At 47.7% G+C, this 14716-nt stretch overlaps 1 protein-coding gene across 3 annotated transcripts in view; it reads right to left on the bottom strand.

Moving 5' to 3' along the window:
* The window catches only part of LOC146210046 (complement factor B-like), a 455586-nt gene that overhangs the window by 67646 nt on the left and 373224 nt on the right, over positions 1 to 14716 (bottom strand). For 2 of the 3 annotated variants that reach the window (XM_084606869.1, XM_084606887.1), the window contains one exon: positions 1576 to 1779. In XM_084606869.1, coding sequence (XP_084462995.1) covers positions 1576 to 1779 — 204 coding nt within the window. The remainder of the gene's footprint in view (positions 1 to 1575; positions 1780 to 14716) is intronic. The other variant, XM_084606879.1, reaches the window with a different exon arrangement.

Genomic DNA, 14716 nt, shown 5'->3' with positions numbered 1-14716 from the left:
CTTGTTACAAAAATCATTTAAAGGAGCGGGCCGGGTTCCCTCTGCCTACGCGGTTGATACTCGTCTGGTAGAATGCAGACTTTGAACGCGTGATCAGTCAACTAAACGTTCTCAAACGTAGATCGCCAACCTAATGTGATTGAACAGGACTAACACAATTTTATTTCTTTCAGCCCGAATCCTAAGACAGAGTAAATGCTGCTGTCAGTTAACTGCTAACTGCACACAATCTGAATCCAAAATATTGGCAGAATATGAAGAGGTACACGTTTGCAGCAGTGCTGTACCCGGCCTAGATTCAGGGTACCAGTTGATGATTTCTTGCAGCGCACTAGAGAATGCGTGATGAATCAGACGATGCATTTTTATGAGTGAAAGTGGCTACAGTCAGGAATAAGAAAGAAGTGATTTTGAAAACTTAACTTAGACCTACAGAAGACTGCAGAAATTTCTAATCAATACAGAGAAAGTTATTATACAGTTATATTCAAACACCAAGTAATTATAAAAGGCGTAAACTAGCTTCATGATGCTAGTTATACACTTGGCAAATTTTCGCAGGTTTTAGGGCTTGCTGTTGCGGGTTTTCTGTTTCCGGCTACCCAAGAAATGCGTAAATTCTACGAGTTACGGGGTTCATTAGCAGACTCTGAGTGCCTAAAATCGCGTTGTTATACACAGCACGCTTTATTATATGTTTATTGACCTTGTACTAACAGCTGTCACAGTGACGTCGTTGCGGTCTGTGAACCTAGATGGTAGAGGAAGGAGCTCATTATATGACTAATATGAAGATATAATTGAATAAATAAACATAAAATACATCGGTTTATCATTTTTGATTTAGGAAGGCAAGGTGTTAAACTGAAGGCCATTACCAAAAATATTTCTATATAAACGTACTAGTGCTCAATTCTGCATAGTACAACACCACTCGCATTTCTTATACTGCTCACGCCGTTTGGGAATTCGATTATGTAAAATCTTGATTTTGGTGAGAACATCAAGTGCAAGGTGCTCGGACCTCGTCAGGCCAACTGGGCTCGGCCCCCTTTACGCTGAAAGAAAAGAAATCAATAAAAAGTGGCCCGTTTATAAACATGCAATGATCTCGTCGAGCTTTAAACTGTTCATCTGTTCAAATCGAATTGGTGTGGGCAGCACAATTTTCATTTTAGTTGCGCCTTCTAAAATGCAGACTGAAAGAGTTACAACTGCTTGCTTTGATTTAAATAATTTTGTAACCTCGAGCATTAAAGCGCTGTTAATGTTCACCTCTTGGTACAGACCAGCTAAATGGACTGCACATATCTGCCACAGTTATTCAAGATAGTAATATATACGCGCTTGCACGAATACTCATTCATGCAGTAATTACGATGTATTGAAACGCTTACATAGTGAATAGTGTACAATTGAAAATAGATTTGCAATAGCTACACTGCATTTCTGTGGTACTGGGTGCTGACATGTAAAGGCCACGTTTAGGTGTAGCATAGTACATATCGTTGAAGGCTTTCCGTAATAAAAGCCAAACAACCCCTGCATTCGATATTAAGAGAGAGCGACACTCACCCACAGGCGAATTTGCACAGATCAGGCCTTGTTTGGGATACACCTTTTCCGCATACTGCTTCACACTTGCTCTGCAAGCTTCTCGAGAGCCAATCGTCATCTTCAGTTGCATCAAACTGTCTGTAGACTTCTTAGATTCGTCCAGCCCCCAGCCGATGACGAATGCCGTCTTGGGTTCTTCAGAGCTCGTCGTAGTTTTTCCTGCTGAAAAGAAATTACCTCATCATCATCATTGCAAGTCTGACTAGGTGCAATACAATCAAAAGGCCTCTCCCGCGTTTTCCCAAGTAACTTTTTCCTGCCAATCGATTCCACTCCAAATCCCGAAATTCGAAGGACAGTAGATTAAACTGCAACCCAGTTTGTGGCTAATCAACCATTTATTTGTTCCTCTACATTGAACAGAAACATTTCGCCTCACCGACAACTTCTGCTGCGAAGGAAAGGGGCATGTTGCGTAGGAATGGGGCAGAAGGGCTCATTCTGCTGCCGCATTTGAAGTGTACTGCATGCGAAAAAATAACTCGTTTGTTCTTCTCTGATCAGCAAACGAACAGAGGGATCATGAAGGGAAGGAAAGGAAGCACAGGGAACTGTCATTTTAGAGCTCAGCTCTTCGGCGCTCCTTTCTGCGCTTCGAGCTGTGGTCGCCATTGGCCCTCGCTGCTTGTGCCCTCTTCGTCTTCCTCCGTGGCGGCGACCACGCGTGCCTTCCGATTGCTAAGCGCGCTGCGAAGCGTCGGCTGGGCGGATTACGGTGTGTGCATCCCAAGCAGAAAAGGAGAGCCACTTTGACTTGACTCGCTAGCAGCGTCAGCGGCATCAGTCAGTCGCTGCTATCTCTTCGCCGTGCCGCTTATGTGCCCAATGCGCTGCCGCCCGCGACCTCCCATTAAGATAATCACCCTTCTCGCTTCTCCACCAATGCTACCCTGTGCAACGGACATCAGAGCACCGGATCGATGGCGGCAGATCTTGATATATTCATCGCCCGAGCCGTAACGCATACCCGACGCCGTTCGCCACAGCAAAGCGCCTATCATTATCATCATCATCATCATCATCATCATCATCATCATTTGCCTGCCCTGAACTGCTGCAGGGTGAAGGCCTCTCCCATATTCCTCCAGTTTACCCGGTCCTGTGCCAGTTGCATCCCCTTCAGCCCTGCAAACTTCTTAACCTTATCTGCCCACCTAACTTTCTGTCGCCCCGTGCTACGCTTTCCTTCTCTTGGAATCCAGTTTGTTACCCTAAGCTACCATCATTTATCCTCTATTCGCACCAGATGTCCTGCCCATGCCCATTTCTTCTTCTTATATTCCACTTAGAACGTCTAATTTGAGTTATTTCTCTGACCCACTCTCCACGCTTCTTATCCCTTAACGTTACCCCTACCATTTTTCGCTCCATAGCCCTCTGCGTGGTCCTTGACGTAAGTTGAACACTCTTCGTTACCCTCCAAGTTTCAGCCCCATAGCGGAGTACACGTAAAATGGGACTGTTGCATACTTTCCTCTTGAGCGATATTGGTAATCTGCTAGTCATATTCTGCGACTGCTTGCCAAATGCGCTCCTTCTGTTTGTTATTTCTCTTTCATGGTCCGGATCTGCTGTTACTACTATTCCCCGACTACTACCAGTATTTCGCTCGCACGTGGCACTGATGATTATGTAATGATAATTTTTTTTGTAAAAATGTCGTGTACATTTCCGGAATAAAACAGTTGAAAGTTGCGCTCCGTCCTGTCTCCCTTGTCTTTTTGGGTCGTCTTTTTGTGCGCATAAAACCTATCTAAGTATGAACCAACTAGCCCCACAACGCATATTACAGGTAACTCCGCGCTGAACCGCCCTTGCGTGCGCGGTCTCAGCAGGTTGACGAGAATTTCACGAGTTTTATCGAGGAGGTCGTCAACTTGTGCAAGCGCGTGAACGCAGAGATGTCAGAGGCCAATAAGATCAAGCACATTCTGCAAGGCATCAATGACGACGCCTTTCAGATGCTGACTGCTCGAGATATCCGCACCGTCGCGGAAGTGGTCACACTGTGTCGAAGTTATGATGAACTGCGCAAACAAAGGGCCATAACTCGCGCGAACACCATGCACTCTGAGTCGCTTGCTGTTCTGACAGATGCAGCTGAACATTCTGCGCTTCTGCCACAGATCAAGAGCTTCATTCGGGAAGAAGTTGCTCGACAGCTCTCCTTTACGTCCTGTCATGAAGAGCCTTCCTCACACCTAGCTTCCCGTTTTCGGCAGATAATTCAAGAACAGGTAGCTGAATCTCTTCCTCCAGCTCCTCAATCCTGCCTGTCGCAGTCCCGTTGACATATGCGGCTGCTGCTGCCCGACCACCACCTACATATGCTCCGCCGCAACCTGCCTACGTTCAGCCGCCTTCTAGTCCAGCGCGAGAACCTGCCTAGTTTATTCACCCGGCTCCAAGACCGCGCAATCCCTGGCGCACGACAGATAACCGGCCAATTTGTTACACTTGCGGGCTGGCTGGACGTATTTCTATTTATTGCCGAAACAGCCTCCCAGTGTCGGCACCACCTACTCATGGTTCTGGATACTGGTCTTCGACGCCTCAGTATTCCGCGCCTACTGAGCCTCCAGCCAGCCGTCATTTCTCCCCAAACCACTCAGCCATGTCCGACCACCGTCCACCGTCGCCGCGACGCCGCTCTGTCTTCCGATTCGACGTCGACAAAACGCTTCACGTGAGGAAAACTGGAGGCCGCAGTTCCTGAGGCGAGATCTGCGACCCCGTCGAATTTCCCAAGTCCCGGTTAATCTCATTGCAGTTTTCATCGAGGGTGTTGCTGTCATAGCCCTAATTAACACTGGCGCTGCGATTTCGGTTATGGACGCAAACCTATGTAGCTCTTTAAAGAAAGTGAAGACGCCAATTGCGCGACTTTCGTTGCGAACGGCCAGTGCTCAGCATATCAAGCATTTAGCAGCGTGCACCGCTCGAGTAGTTATCCAGAATTGCCTTTATACGATCGAGTTCGTCGTGCTGCCAAGTTGCTCACACGGTGTAATTTTAGGCTGGGATTTTCTGTCGCGTCACGCTGCTATTACTGATTGGGCTCGAGCTGAAGTGGGAAGAGCGTATTGCCGGGCTAGTTGGTGATCCATTGGGTAAAAAATTGCGCAAAAAAACACAAAGGACAAAGAAGAACACATAAGACGTGTGACAAGCGCTTGTCACACGTCTTATGTGTTCTTCTTTGTCCTTTGTGTTTTTTTGCGCAATTTTTTACCTGAAGTGGGGTTCTAGGCTTTGCCCGATGTCTTACCAGACGCTAATCCACTAAATTCTTTTGCTAAAGCCCTCGTCGCCGAAGATATTGACCTTCCTCCCTCCTCTTCTGTGCTTTTTCGTGCCGCTTGTGCCTCTGTTAGCGATGAGACCATTCTCTTCACAACAGCCCACATTTCCTGCGCCGCAAGTGCCTTACATTGCCCTACGCTGTGCTCGCTATTTCCGCTGGCAGTTCCATGTTATGGGTCTCTAACCTATTTAACTCTCCTACTGCTTTGCGCCATGGTGAATACCTTGGAAGTATCCAGCCAATCGCATCTGTTCTGATCTCTGAGGAACCTGACGATGCGCCGCACTGTGCCGTGACTGCGCTCAGCCCCCCTTCACATGCACCCGCTTCCCCCTCTACAGACTTGTTCCTCCGTTCCATCGATGCCGATCTTCCTGCAGCGCAGCGCACTCAGCTTTTGAACCTACTACATCACTTTCGCTCATCTTTGAACCCTTATCAAAGTAATTTGGGTCAAACGTCTACAGTCACTCATCGCATCTACACCGGCACCCACGGATGGATGGATGGATGGAATATAGGAGCGTCCCCTTTGAAACGGGGTGGTAGCAGTAGCTATCATGCTCATTTTTCTCCCTATATCTTACTTATTGATTTAGAATGGTTAACTAAACCATCATTCTATTTATTAAATTTTGTTCCTACATTACTAACATTATGTCACTTCTCTGCTTTTAAGCCACCAATCTTCCAGTCGTTTTTTGCCAGTTTCCACCGCCGGTTTATTCACCCGGCCACTGTTATCTCTAAACCCCAGAGCTTCAGGAACAGTGATTGCGCCTGCACCAACTTCCGGATGGATACCAACACATTCGAGTATAACATGGGCAATTGTTTCACTGGAGTTTCCACATGCAGCACATGCGTCATCTCCATTGTTAAATTTCTTTTTGTAGCTGCGTGTTCTAAGGCACCCTGATCTAGCTTAAAAAAGTAGGGCACTGCCTCTTGAGTTATCAAAGAAATCTTCCTTCCTGATCTGCATTTTCCACTTTCGGTATAATTCCACACTCTGTTTCTTTTCCATCGATTTTATCCAATTTTTACCTTCTGTGTTTTTCACCTGTTGCTTAATGCTCTTTATTTCTCCGTCCTTGTTACTAACATACTTACTTGTTAGTTTCCTAGTTCTTTTCCTCCATTGTGAGTCAACGCTTTTTAGGTACAGGTATTTAAATACTTTAGCTGCCATCTGCTACTCTCCAATTTCCTCAGGCGTTCCTCATATAATATTTTACTCGGAGCTCCCCGTACTTCGAAAGATGCCCAGCCCATATCTCGCTGTACCGCCTCATTTGTAGTATTGCCGTGGGTACCTAGTGCTAATCGTCCAACGGATCTCTGATTTGTTTCTAATGTCGACTGTACCTCTGATTTTAGGCACGAAATGCGGTTTCGTGCCTAAAATCATAATCATAATCATAAGTCCGGGCACCATAATTCCTTTCCAAATACCCCTCAATACCTCATACCTATTGTATCCCCACAATGCCTTATGCTTCATTATCCCGGCATTCCTTCGCCCTTTGGCCTTAAGTGATTGCTCATGCTTTCCAATGTATGCCAATCCTTCGTTTACCCATAGCCCCAGATATTTATATTCTGCTACTCTAGGTATTTCAAGGCCTTGTATTTTAAGACCCTGATCAGTCGAGCCGTTGAAAATCATCAGACCCGACTTAACTGCGCTGAAACTGAAGCCCAGAGCGTCCCCTTCGTCTCCGCAAAACTTAACTAGGGTTTGCAATTCTTCCAGACTCTCAGCTAGCAGCACAATATCGTCTGCATACATCAAACCTGGGAGGCGCTGCTCTACCGCCTTTCCACCTAATCTATATGACTATCTATATGACTAGGTTACTATCTTCTATCCTCCGTTCCAGGTTTATCATATAAAGCATGAACAGCACCGGTGATAGAGGACAGCCTTGTCTTAATCCTTTGCATACTTTGACATCCTCCGTACTTCTTATCCCTTCCCACGTAATTTCTACTTTGTTATCCCGGTATATTTCCTGTAGGAACTCTATTATCTCATAACCGATAACTTCTTCTTTTAATATGTTCCACAGGAGTACCCTGCTTACGTTGTCGTACGCCCCGTTTATGTCCAGGAAGGCTAAATACAAAGGTCTATTTTCCACTCTAGATATTTCGATGCATTGGGTAAGCGCGAACAGGCTATCATCTAAGCGCCTACTATTTCTAAAGCCGTTCTGAAGTTCTCCGAGTATCTTGTTACTTTCAACCCATGCTTGCACCTTTAATTTCACCGCCTGCATGGCTAACCTGTACATAACAGATGTTATGGTAATCGGCCTGTAGGATTTTATGTGCATCATGTCTCCTTTCCCTTTAAAAATCAAATTCATTTTACTCTGCCGCCAGCTGTCCGGAATTTGCTTATTTGTTATGACTGTTTCCAGAGCTTTTAACAACGTTTCCTTACTTTTTGGACCGAGTTCATTAATCACCTTGATCGGAATTCCATCTATTCCTGTAAATGTGTTTTTAGGAATATTTTTTCTGCCTTTTTCCAGTTTAGATTGGTCAGTTCTAAGCTGCTTTGTATTCTGCTACCTTGTGTTGCTTCCTGATTTGCGGAGATTACCCTATCGTCGCTCTTAAATGACGCACCTCTACGACAGCGCCCGCCCCTATCGTGCGTCTACAACCAAACGCCAGGCTTTGAAGAGCAAGTCGACCTAATCATTCAGAATGGCGTAATTCAGCCCTCAAGCAGCCCTTGGGCGTCACCAGTTTTTCTCGTAGAAAAGAAAGATGGTTCTATCCACTTCTGTGTCGATTATCGCCTTAAAGGGACAGAACACTGGAATTTAGGTCCCGATTTTTTTTCGCCGCAGTGAAAAGATTGATGTCTAAAATGTTCGATTTCATAACGGCTTTGTTGGAAACGCTGTAGAAAATTTTTACCGGCAATTTTTCGATCAATGCGTGAGCCCGTTTTTATGTAGTCCGATGCTGGAAACTATGAGCAGCGACCGCGATGACGACTGGTGGTCGACAAAAAAGACGTACCGGAAACAAATGCAACTTTCACTCGCCAGACAGTAATCAGACATTTTTTGCGTAAAGTAACGTCCTTTTCAGTTTCACACTCAATGCTGTTAGGGCACATGCCCTTGTCGACGAAAGTTTTAGTGGGTACTGTCATTGCTGCATTCACGAAATTGCAAACACTGTGGCGCCATCTAGTGGCAAAACCTGAAAGCATACCTCTCGCGGTGCGAAAGCAGGGGTAGTTTTTTTTTTTTAAGGACGCATTGGATAGAGCGAAAAATATAAATTATGACAAGCACTCCTAGAAGAAAAAAGAACAATGTGCAGTTACGAAAATCAGCGATATTTTGCTGACATGTAGTGACGTGGGGGGCTACACTGAAGGTACTAGGGTTTCTACGCTAGATAGCACCTCGGTTGTTTTTATGCGATTTTCAATGGCAAATTGAAGTTGTAAAGCCCCTTTTCTTTGATACTGTAGCGCTCGATCTGTACTATATGAGGCAAGATCTTTTCATCTCCAGCATAATCTCATGACATATTTTGGCCAGTGTTCGGTCCCTTTAATAAGATTACCCGATAGGACGTCTACCCTCTTCCACGCATCGACGACGCTCTCGATTGTTTGCAAGGCGCCGAGCTCTTTTCTTTCCTAGATTTACGTCCGAGGTACTGGCAAGTTCCCCTGGAAGCGGCTGGTCGCCCCAAAACTGTCTTAGTAACTCCCAACGGCTTGTAAAAGATTACAGTTATGCAGTTTGGCCTTCGTAATGCTCCGGCAACATTTGAGCGAATGATGGACACCATTTTGCGTGGCCTAAAGTTGAAGACGTGCCTCGGCTACCTCGACGACATTGTCGTTTTATCTCCTGACTTTGCCACACACCTCTACCATCTGAAGCACGTTTTGACCTGCGTATCTGATGCCGGACTGCAGCAGATTTTGAAAAATTGTCGGTTTGCCGCCTCCCAGCTCACCATTCTCTGCCACGTTGTCTCCAAAGAAGGTGTATCTCCAGATCGTGGCAAACTTCGTGCCATAGCAGCCTTTCCCAAACCGACTTCCATTAAAGATCTACGTAGCTTCCTCAGGCTGTGCTCTTACTTTCGCCGCTTTATTAGAAATTTTGCTTCCATAGTTCCGATCTTTCATCGTGGTCGCCAACGTACGACGATGCCTTCAATGCTTTACGCCGCATCCTCGCGGCGCCGCCTGTCCTACGTCACTTCGATCCTACAGCGCCTACCGAGGTCCGCACGGACGCCAGTGGTATTGGTCTCGGCGCTGTGCTCGCTGAGCGCAAATCAGGTTATATTGAATACGTGGTCGCCTATGCTAGCCGGACACTCACGAAGGCTGAATCCAATTACTCTGCCACGGAAAAAGAGTGCTTAGCGATTATTTGGGCTCTTACTAAATTCTGCCCTTACCTCTATGGCCGCACTTTTGACGTAGTGACGGACGACTATGCGCTTTGCTGGCTTTCCTCACTGAAAGAACCGTCCGGTAGACTGGCAAAATGGGCTATTCGTCTTCAGGAATATGATTTCCGGGTTGTTTACCGCTCCGGCCGCAAGCATCACGACGCCGATGCACTTTCCCGCTGCCCCCTTACAGCTGAGGTCGCGAACCTTTCCAGTTCCGACGATTCCCCACCATCGCTTCACATCAATGACATGCCGTCAGCGCAGTGGCAAGATGCTTAGATAAATTCTCTTCTCGATTTTAGCTCCAATCCTACAGCTGCTTCTTCATCGCGTGCTCTCCGCCGCCATGCTTCGCACTTCGCCATTCTTGATAACCTCCTTTACCACCGCAACTACTGCGCAGATGGCCGCAAGTGTTTGCTAGTTATTTCCCAGCAGCTACGTTCGCAAATCTGTGACTATTTTTTCCTGAGGGTCATGTCCAACCACGAAATTCCGACGGAAAGCTTTTTAGTCACAATGGACGTAACATCCCTGTACACGAATATCCCCCATTCAGACGGCATACGCGCGGCAGTGGATGCATACCTTAAGACGGACCCCTCGGTGAACCTGGATGAGGAAACCCTCTCCACTATTCTTAGCCTGGTGCTTAATCACAATGACTTCGAATTTGAGGGAAGACACTACCTTCAGGTTAACGTTACGGTGATGGGAACCAAGGTGGCACCGGCTTATGCCAATATATTCATGGCGGCCCTCGAGAAGCAATTCCTGGACACTCAGTCTCTGAAACCCCTCCTCTATAAACGTTTTCTTGACGATATTTTCCTCATTTGGCCCCACGACGAAGCCAGCCTGTTAACATTTATACAAAATTACAATTCATTTCACCCATCCATATCGTTCACTCACAGCTTTTCTAAATCCTTAATTAACTCCTTGGACGTTACAATACAGAGAAAAAGCAACGTTCTTAAGACTACCCTATACCGGAAACCTACCGACCGCCAGCAGTACCTACATTTCAAAAGCAGCCACCCACACCACTGTAAAACCAGCATACCGTACTCACAGGCCCATAGATTCCGACGGATTTGCTCTGAGCTAGATGACTTTGACCGCCATGCGGAGCAACTAAAAACAAATCTTCTGCAAAAGGAATACCCCCCCTTCATGGTTGATGATGCTATTGGGAAAGCTCGAGCCTTATGCAGAAATGAAATAATCAATTTTGAAAAATCACAGCAGAACGACAGGCCAACAAACCTCGTTCTTACACATTCCTCAAACATGTCACGAGTTAATAATATCCTCTCGAAACATTTTAATATAATCCAGCAAAGCAGTCACTTGTCTTCCATTTTCAAACAGCCACCGAGAGCAGTGTATCGGCGCTCTAGAAACCTAAAGGACATGTTAGTTAGATCTAAAACGACCGCCAATGCTAACCCTAACCCCGGATGTAAACCATGCGGAAAACCACGCTGTAAAGTTTGCAATCATGTGCAGGCGACAAATATTGTAAAGGGCAACTTCTCTGATTTCACCTTTAAGATCAAAGAATCCTTGAACTGCGACAGTGCCAATGTGGTATACATGCTAAGCTGTGGTGTGTGCGGCATGGAATACGTCGGCCAGACCGAAACACCATTCAGGTTTCGTTTCAATAACCACAAGGCCCACGTCCACACACTGCCAAATCTCCCTTTTTCTAAGCACCTGTGCCTTCCAAACCACACTTTCGAAAACATTCGGGTCATTCTCCTTCAATCAGGCTTCCAAACAAATCGACAAAGAGAACAAAGAGAATCGTACTTCATACACAAATTTCAGAGTCTAACCCATGGAGTTAATGAAACATTGGGCAACTTTGCCTTTCTGAAAAGCCTACATAACTAATAGACAAGGCCTTTATCTCCCCCCATTTGCCCGCTCCTAAGAATTTCCTCCTTCTCACGCAAACTATACTGTTCGTTATTTAGGTCCTTGGCCTCCCCCCTCTGGTCGGTTTTCTATCCCGCAACAAACGTCTTCACTTAGAAGTTAGGACACGCTCGCGGGAACCACTTGACGCGAATGCCCGGCTGCGGCATTGGGTTTCGAGTTTCGGGAGAGCGCGTCTGGCCGACGGCTCTTTCGTCGCCGCGGCGGCGCGCCGCCCTTGCTCCGATCGCTGGCGTGTCGCGGGGTGGAACAACTCCGTCTAGAACACATAACTCTTATCCCAACGGTTTCTTGAACACCTGCACCGCTCGGGAGCGGGCCGTCCTGGTGTGCATGCTCGCATTGTCTGTTTTTCAGTTTTTTAATATTATTATTTTTATTTATTATTTATTATTTTTTTATGTTATTCTGAACTTTCCTTCGAGAGAGACTTGTCTTGCTTGTAGTGTCGTCTTCGTGGAAGCACGGCGCGTATGTAACATTCGTCGGCTCTCCACTTTCTCTTTTTGCCCCTTTTCTCTCTCTCCCCCCCCCCTTTTTTTTGTTTCCCTCTTTCTCCGTCTTTGTTGCATCACCAGCCAATAATCAACTGGAGCTTTTCGCCCTTTCTATCTATTCAGTAATGTTTGCTTCTCCAAAGACGGAGAGCGAGAATTCATTATCCCTCTCCTAACAGTGGCGTAATGTGCAGACTTATTCTCCATATTCAATTCTACCTTGAAGAAGGACGGTCCACCGTCCGAAACTGTTGGAATAAAATAGATAATCGGGAAAGTTGTGTGACATCCTGTTTGAATTTAACTCTGGCCCATTAGTAACAAGCAATCCATGTCTATATATATATATACATATATATATATATATATATATATATATATATATATATATATATATATATATATATATTGCCGCAATGTTATCTTACTGGCGCCGCCATGTGGCGAGCTCGGGAGACTGGCACGCGCTCGTCTTCTTCGCTCTCGGTGCTCGCCCGCCAGTCGGTTCCGTGCCTGATCTTGCCGGTGCTTTTACTTCGTCCTAAGTAAACCTGCTGAACCAGTTTCACTGGCTTCTGTGACATTTTTGGTGGAGCTTCTGGGTAGATTCCATGTACGAAGAGCCTCTGGCTGCCCCCTACGCCCATCTACACACCGTGGACACACCTGTGCACAAGGCGAGCCGTCGCTTGAGAGGCTTAGCACCCGAGTGTGGTCCTCTTGTTCCCCCACCGCGAACCACGATGACTACAGCGGCAATTCAGACCACCACTGAGCTTCCCGTGAGTGCCCAGCAGCTGACCTGCCATACCCCACGTATGCCCACGCCGTTTCATGGCGACAAGTTCGAAGACGTTGAGGACTGGCTGACCAGCTACGATCGGGTCGCTGTGTTTAATGCGTGGGACGAGGAGCGAAAATTGCAGAATGTTTATTTCGCACTAGAAGACGCCGCCAAGATGTGGTTCGAAAACCATGAGGCTACCATTTCCACCTGGCAGGATTTCCGGCGGCAGCTGCTCGCAACATTCGGCAACGATACAAGAAAAGAGATGGCCGAACTCGCTCTACAGTCCCGAGCACAGCGGCCTAATGAAAGCGTCGCCACGTTTGTGGAAGAAATGACTCGCCTTTTCAACCGGGCGGATCCGTCAATGTCGGAGGTAAAGAAGGTGCGCTACCTTATGCAAGGCGTCAAGGAGCAGCTGTTCGTTGGCCTTGTACGTGACCCTCCACGTACTGTTGCGGATTTTACGAGAGAAGCAACAAGCATCGAGAGTTCCTTGAATCAGCGATTTGTACATTTTGATCGCTCTGCGAACATCGCTGCCATAGACTTCCGCTTGCCAATGGCCGGAAACGACAGGGAAGCCCTTCGCGAACTTATCCGAAGCATCGTGCGCAAAGAGCTGCAAAAGCTGCCTTCTCTCGAACAACATCCACGTGTTGGGGGAATCTCGGATATTGTGCGCGAAGAGCTCCGCCAAGCAGTACCATCAGTACCGTCGCCCCAGCCGCCTGCACCACAGATCATGACGTACAGCGACGTGTTTTGTACCCCTGCGCCTGAACCATTGGAACCCTGCAACCCTGCTCCTCCCGCTCGTCCTCCACCCCAATATCCAGTTTCGACTGGTGTGCCTGAAGCTCGACCACCCCTTCGCAAAGCACACGCGTGGCGCACGCCGAACAATCTGCCTTTGTGCTTTCACTGCGGCGAAGCCGGTCACGTTCTGCGCCACTGCCCGTACCGACGGATGGGCTTGCGCGGATTTTCCCCGGATGCCCCTCGGCCGCGCTATGGCGAACGACCTCGGGACATCGACCAATACCTCAGCGACCACGTCCCACCTGCGTCCCTCCAGCGACGCCAGTCCAGGTCCCCACCGCCGAGACAGGTTTCCACCAGCCGCCGTTCTTTCCTCAGGCAGTCCCCAAGTCCGCACCGGGAAAACTGAAGACGGTGACCCTCGGGGGTAGGGCCGCCGTCGATGGACACTACGACCAACATCCTCCGCTCACCGATTCGATCACACAGACCGACCTCCGACCCTTCGCTCCGACGAACAGTCCGACCACTTTTCGACGATGGCCGAAGCTTTCCTCCGACGCCCCCAATCGACGCACCGCACGACCAACGAGTCCGACGACTTCCCGACGATCACAGAAGCTTACCTTCGACGCTGTAATTCGACGCAACGAACGACCCGTCAGCCCGACGATTCCTGACACGCCGCACTTTGTCGACGGTGAGCTATATTCCGCCGAGATACCGATCGTCGTTGATAACCACAACACGACTGCCCTTGTAGATACCGGAGCTGATTTTTGCGTTATGAGTCATGGCCTTGCTACCATTCTGCGAAAAGTCCTGACTCCTTGGCACGGATCCCCGATAAGGACAGCCGGAGGGCATGTGGTAACGCCGCTCGGAGTGTGCGCCGCTCGCGTCGAGATTCACCACGTAACTTTCTCGTGTTGTTTTTTTGTGCTAGCAGAGTGCTCGAAGGACCTGATTCTCGGCCTTGATTTTCTTAGAGAAAACGACGCAATCATCGACCTTCGTGACTTCATGGTGACTTTCTCCACTCACCGCGCAATTTCCGACGAGTACAGACAGCACAGCGACGACTACACAGACAGGCCAATTTTCCGAGTGTGCGACGACCATGTCACTCTACCTCCACGCACCAGCTTGTTTGTTACAGTGCAGTGCGACAACCCCCCCGCCTTTTCAAGGCCTCGCGGAAACGAACGTGAATTTATTGTGAGCCTACAAGTCTGCGTCGCTTGGGGGATCTTTGCCTTGAGAAATAAACGAACTGAACTACTTTTAACGAACTTTAGTGCCGAATACCGCCATTTACCGCAAGGTACAGCTATCACTTTTTTTGACGAAGTC

Source organism: Amblyomma maculatum, chromosome 1, assembly GCF_055883805.1.
Source record: "Amblyomma maculatum isolate TAMU_Amacu chromosome 1, ASM5588380v1, whole genome shotgun sequence".
Lineage (NCBI taxonomy): Eukaryota > Metazoa > Arthropoda > Arachnida > Ixodida > Ixodidae > Amblyomma > Amblyomma maculatum.
Note: the sequence above shows the minus strand (reverse complement) of the source record. Positions and strands in the feature narration are given on the sequence as shown.